The following is a 5995-nucleotide window of genomic DNA, read 5'->3' as shown; positions in this document are numbered from 1 at the left end:
ATTGGCTGGCGGAGCAGCGGGAATCGCGAAGGCGGTGAACGATAGCAAGGCGGCGCAACGTCAGCTCGAAGAAATGCAATGTCATAATCGCGCAATGGAAGGTCACGGACTTTATTTCGTCGGTACTCATTGGGTTGCGTATGCAAAGAGGGGAGATCGTGTAGTATATTTCGATAGTTTTGGAAATCTTTGACCGTCCAAGGAATTAGTGTGACATTTTGGACAGGATGTTACAAATATAGAATACAATCACAGGGCCTATCAGAATTATAATCAAAGTATTTGTGGACAATTGTCTTCGGTTTCTTCAAACGGTCGATGATCGATATAAATTTAAAGCCTGACAATTCTCCGTCGCGACTCAGTATTCGTTTGACAGTTTTCCAGCATGTCACTCACGCTTACGTTGACCGGCAAGAGTAGCGTTCTTGCTGTAAGCTACTTTTCGGCTATAGATTTAAACGATGATGATTACGAGCTTGGTTTAACGGACTTTGAAACTTATCATACGATATTGAACGTGAATTCTTGGAATAATAAATTTTATTTTGATAACGACGATAAGGAAATTACGATTCCCGAGGAATCGTACGAATTACACGCTATAAACGGATATCTCCGACGTGCAATTTTACACCATCTACGCGTAGTTGATTCCAACGATATTATTGATGACGAAGATGTCGCGTGAGAAGAGAATAAAGATGATATCGAAGAACACGGTGATTATCCAATAATGCTTCGCGCTAATCATAATACGCTAAAGAGTGAAATCAAATGTGTCTATAGAATAAATTTTAGTAAACCGGGCAACGTTGGATCGTTGTTTGGATTCTCGTCGAATCGTATATTACAGCCTCGGAAGTGGCACGAATCGGATGTACCGATAAATATTATTAGCGTAAATATTATTCGTATAGAATGCAGCGTAACCACTGGCGCGTACAGCAATGACAAGCGCGTACACACGATACATGAATTTTCACCGAGCGTGCCGCCAGGATATAAGATATCGGAAACGCCAGCACAGATCATTTATCTACCGATCGTCGCACGGAGCATTACTGATTTAACGATACGCATTGTTGATCAAGAAGGACATTTGCTTGATTTTCGAGGAGAGGAAATTACCATAGGTTTGCATATACGGCGGCGGCAAAAATAAAGCGTTTGACAAATGAAATGCTTGTGTTGAACGAAAGCACGGAGCACGCGAGAGACAATATCTTTACGAGGGACAATATTTTTGCGAGAAGGCGAGTGACTGCGTTATCGGGTGACAATACTCAGATATCTGGTTACGCTAAAAAGAAGCTCAGCGCGTTGAATCGCGAGTTTTTAAAATCATTGGGATTCGTCGTACGAAATACTTGAACGATATGATTGACATCTTGAATATCGGAGGCGAGCCGATCTTTGACGATCGTATCGTCAAGATTGAGACTCATACGTACAATCCATACGCCAACACAACGCTTGGATATAGTGACGAGATACGGATACCGATACAACATCAAGATTTGTACACGTTACCATGTGAAAGTTTTCCATACGTCGAGGGAAAGTTGAGGGTGCGTACTGTAGATGAAGGGACAAGAGTGGTATTGGTAAACAATTGTGTCGCGTTTATGTTTGATGAACTTCGATATGAACTCGACGGTGTGGAGATTGACAGCAACAGAAATGTTGGAATAACTTCCACGATTAAAAACTATGTCTCTCTAACAACCGAGAAAGGTAAAATCTTGGAGAATGCTGCGTGGAATATGTCGCACAATGCTGCTTACTTCAATTTTTGCGTGCCGCTAAACCTACTATTGGGTTTTTGCGAAGATTATAAGCGAGTTGTGATTAACGCTCGTCACGAATTAATTCTGATACGTTCGCGCAACGACAACAATTGCATATTTGGACATGCTTCGGCTGAAGCTGATATCGAATTATTCAAGATACAATGGCGTATGCCTCATGTAATATTGAGCGAGGTCAATAAACTCTCCTTGCTACGCGCGTTGGAAAGCGGGCGATACTTGAATATAAGTTTTCGGTCATGGGATCTATACGAATTTCCTCTATTGCATAATACGACCAAGCATTCGTGGACCGTGAAAGCCGCCTCTCAGCTGGAGAAGCCGCGATACGTGATCTTTGCGCTGCAGACTGGCAGAAAAAATGCTGTGTCAAAAGATAAAATGCCGTTTATTTTCAGCGAATGTTCCCCGGGGAAACAGTACCTCCCCGGGGTGCATATACAATTAAAATCGGCATTTTGCCGCGCGCAATATAAAATTAAAACTATGGGCGGGAGACAATAGCCCCTACCGCCAGTGGGCCTTAAAACTAACGAGCTGGGGGAGCACTAGCCTCCCCAGGTAACGGGTCAAAACAATGATAAATAAATTGCCCCGGCTGACTGACCGGGGCAATGTATATCGAGATCACAGCTAATCGCCTCCACACAACATGCAATAAAATATAAAAATATAAATAGGGTTATACAATAAAAATTGGAGCAGGGGGGACTAGTCCCCTGCTCCCTCGCCGCTGCGAGTAAATAAATAAATAAAAGTGGGCAAGACATCGCACGCAATAATTTACCCGACATTTATACTCGAAACGAGAATACAAAAAATACTGGCCGCTATGGAAGTGCCGCACCTACGCATTGGTGGGCCAACGCCGGCGAATCGCGCGAGGAGGCGTCGCGAGCACCCCACCAGCCGAGGGGCGGGAGGGAGCGGCGTACTGGCGCACGCCAGACACATGCTCCACATAGATGTCCCTGGACCAGCGAATGGTATCCGAGACCATAAGTCGGCGCATCATCGAGGCGTAGGTGTTGCCAATCCTAAGCACTCTCAACACCGCCTCATTTCTCGGATCCCACGAGCCAAGGGCACCAACGACGAAGGCCGTCACTACGACGCGATATCCCCGCCGCTGGAGTTCCTCAGCCAAGGGCGAGTACTTGGCAACTTTCCTCGCCCTAGCTTCATCGAAAGACTCCCAGCGGTTTTCAAAGGGAATCGTCACGTCGCAGATAACGACACACTTGGAGCGCTCGTGCCTGATTACAAAATCAGGTCGTAGCTCCCCAAGTTCGCGCTCAATGCCCTCGACCCGCTGGTTTACCCGCTTCTCCCCCGGCATACGGCAAGCCTTCCAGAGGCGGTGCAACACGGCGTCGTGTCTCAGCTGAATGGCGGCGGAGTGTACCCCACAATGACCGATGACGTGGGGAAGGGTCTCGGCTGCCGCACCGCAACGCCGACACCTTCGGTCCGCCTCCCCCCAACGGCGAGCACCGTTGAGAGGGAGGACGTACAATCTGGCTCGATGGATAAAACGCCAGTCGGCAAAACGAGTGAAGCCGCCGCCGCGAACATAGTGATTGCTCAAACCCGACGACACCTCGAACACCTTCCCCTGGTCAGGTTTCCGCAATAGCGTCCGCGCGTAAAAAGCCGCCACCGCTGAGCGCAGACGAGTAACCACCTGGTTACGAGCACCAGGTGGCACCTTGACCGTGTCGCCTCCGGGATGTCGGCACCCGACAAGGAGTTTCTCGGTCACCTCACACCATTCCCACCGAAGGGACAACCTTTCGGACTGCCTTCGCCCTGCGAACCGGAGAGGAAGGCCGCCACGTCCTCGTTGGTCGGAGGACGGCCAATCCGCCTGGCCACAACTCCCCGCAGAGACGCCCACGCGAGCGACCTGACCGTCTCGTCGCCAGCGGTAAGCATACGGAAGACGTGCGCGACGGACAAGACGTCCGCGAGGTCAGCTAGCGGAAGTAGTCCACAACCCCCGCGTTTCGGGGGGAGGTAGACTACCTCCGCGCTGGCTCTCTGCGGGAGGTTGAGCCACGCCTTGGCTTTGCGGCGGATCTTTAAGTCCGCCGCCTTTAACGGACGCTTCTCCACTGTGGCCCCCCGCAGCAGAAAGTCCATACGCGGCAAGATGTTGGTAGCCACTACCTCCAGTTTCTGCCACGGAGCAAGGAGGGATCGGTCAACCGCACGTAGATCCTCGAGGAGGCCCCCCATAGTGGCGAATGGTGTCAGGATCTCCTGCAAGACAAAATTATGCTCAAAGCAACCTTCGTCTCGCAGGAATCCCTTCTGAGCCGGACTGAGCTTGTTGTTGCTGACCGCCCAATCCGTCAGACGATCGGCAACGAGCGCCGCGAAAAGTTTGGGGGTAGCTACGGGCTACCTACGGGGTAGCTACGGGCTACCCCCAAACTTTCTGCGGTGTACATCTGTGCCAGCGTAAGTGCTGGTAATCTGTCCACTAGATCCACAACGTGGTGACGGTGGAAGATCGTATTATTAATTGGGAGCAGAAGAGGGGGCTGCTTAGGCGTAGTGGTTTAGGATGGACTACTCGAGGAGGCTTCCATTCATACCGGTGATGAGTCAAGACTCATCGCTGAGCGGCTACGGTTCCTCAATTTCCTTTATGTGTTATGAAAGCTTTTGGTATATCTCACTTACAGATCTCAATTATTTGTCGGGCTGAGGAAGTGTGTAAACGCCCTACACAGATACGACAGTGCCGCTGCCACGGAAGAGATGGATGCTTGGTTCGTGCCTCCTCCCGCCTTAAATCCCCCCCTCGCTTCACTCGCGCAACGACAACAATTGCATATTTGGAAATGCTTTGACTGAAGCTGATATCGAATTATTCAAGATACAACGGCGTATGCCTCATGTAATATTGAGCAAGGTCAATAAACTATCCTTGCTACGCGCATTGGAAAGCGGGCGATACTTGAATATAAGTTTTCGGTCATGGGTTCTATACGAATTTCCTCTATTGCATAATACGACCAAGCATTCGTGGACCGTGAAAGCCGCCTCTCAGCTGGAGAAACCGCGATACGTGATCTTTGCGCTGCAGACTGACAGAAAAAATGCTGTGTCAAAAGATATACTACATTCGACGACTGCAAATTGACCAACATTAAACTCTATCTAAACTTAGAATTTTATCACTACGATGATTTGAATTTAGATTTCGATAAAAATAGATTCGCCCTTTTGTTCGATATGTACTCTTGTTTTCGCAAATCTTATTACGGATGTGATAATGATGATGTGCTATTAAACATTTCAAAATTTTTACATTGCGGTCCTCTCGCGGTTATCGATTGCTCGCGACAAAACGAGTCTGTCAAAAATTCCACCGTGGACGTGAGATTAGAGTTTGAATGCAAGGAGGATATACCTGCAAATACTACCTCCTATTGTCTCATCTTGCACGATCGCGTTGTCGAATATTGCCCATTGACCAACGTAGTTCGTAAAATTACCTAAATCAGCAAATATCCCCTCCAATGTCAAAAATATATAAAGATTGAGATTTTGACGATCGACAGCAGTCGTACATCGTTCTTGCAATCGTACAGTAATATTATCAGCGTGATCGCGCCAACGTTTGTGGATCTGCAAGGATTCATTATTGGGAAAAACTTTGTCGTGAAGGAAGTAGCGATACTCAGAAATGGATTTGTTCTTTCTCACTACTCTTTTGCAAGTCCCGTACCATGGCGTGCGCTTACAAAATCTGAGAGATGCCAAGCTTCATGGCTAATTGGGCATCACCATTGACTTCAATGGGAGGATGGAAACGTTCCATACAGCTTCGCTAGGCATTTGATTACGAGAGCTGTGATGGGTGCGACGGAAGAGGAAGATGGAGCATCTTCTATCGTGTACGTTAAAGGACACGGAAAACGAGAATGGTTGACCGATATACTTGACGATGATGCGAGAAACGACGTTATTATTGAGACCTTGGATGCGGACTATGAAGATATCCTATTGTTAAAATATATTTTATTCTCTTTTATTCTTCCCTTTTCCTCTTTCTTATCCCAGTTTGCGAGTATTAAATTTCAGTACGTGATGTTAGACTGTGGTTTCAGCCACCTTATTAGATTACAGATGTTATATTTCAGTACATGGACATAGACTTTAAATATTTGAAT

General features: G+C 47.4%; 1 protein-coding gene across 1 annotated transcript; it reads left to right on the top strand.

Moving 5' to 3' along the window:
* The first annotated feature begins 1379 nt into the window (after positions 1 to 1379).
* Positions 1380 to 2315, top strand: LOC115239217. Its single transcript, XM_029813612.1, has one exon. The coding sequence runs from the start codon at positions 1380 to 1382 to the stop codon at positions 2313 to 2315; it is 936 nt and encodes a 311-aa protein (XP_029669472.1).
* The last annotated feature ends 3680 nt before the right edge of the window (positions 2316 to 5995 follow it).

Source organism: Formica exsecta, unplaced genomic scaffold (genome assembly GCF_003651465.1).
Source record: "Formica exsecta isolate Colony F162 unplaced genomic scaffold, ASM365146v1 scaffold367, whole genome shotgun sequence".
Lineage (NCBI taxonomy): Eukaryota > Metazoa > Arthropoda > Insecta > Hymenoptera > Formicidae > Formica > Formica exsecta.
This window is presented reverse-complemented; position numbering and strand designations above follow the sequence as displayed.

What these genes read in the sequence shown, in the direction of transcription:
- LOC115239217 (XM_029813612.1), top strand. Translation starts at nt 1,380, where the DNA reads ATGATTGACATCTTGAATATCGGAGGCGAGCCGATCTTTGACGATCGT.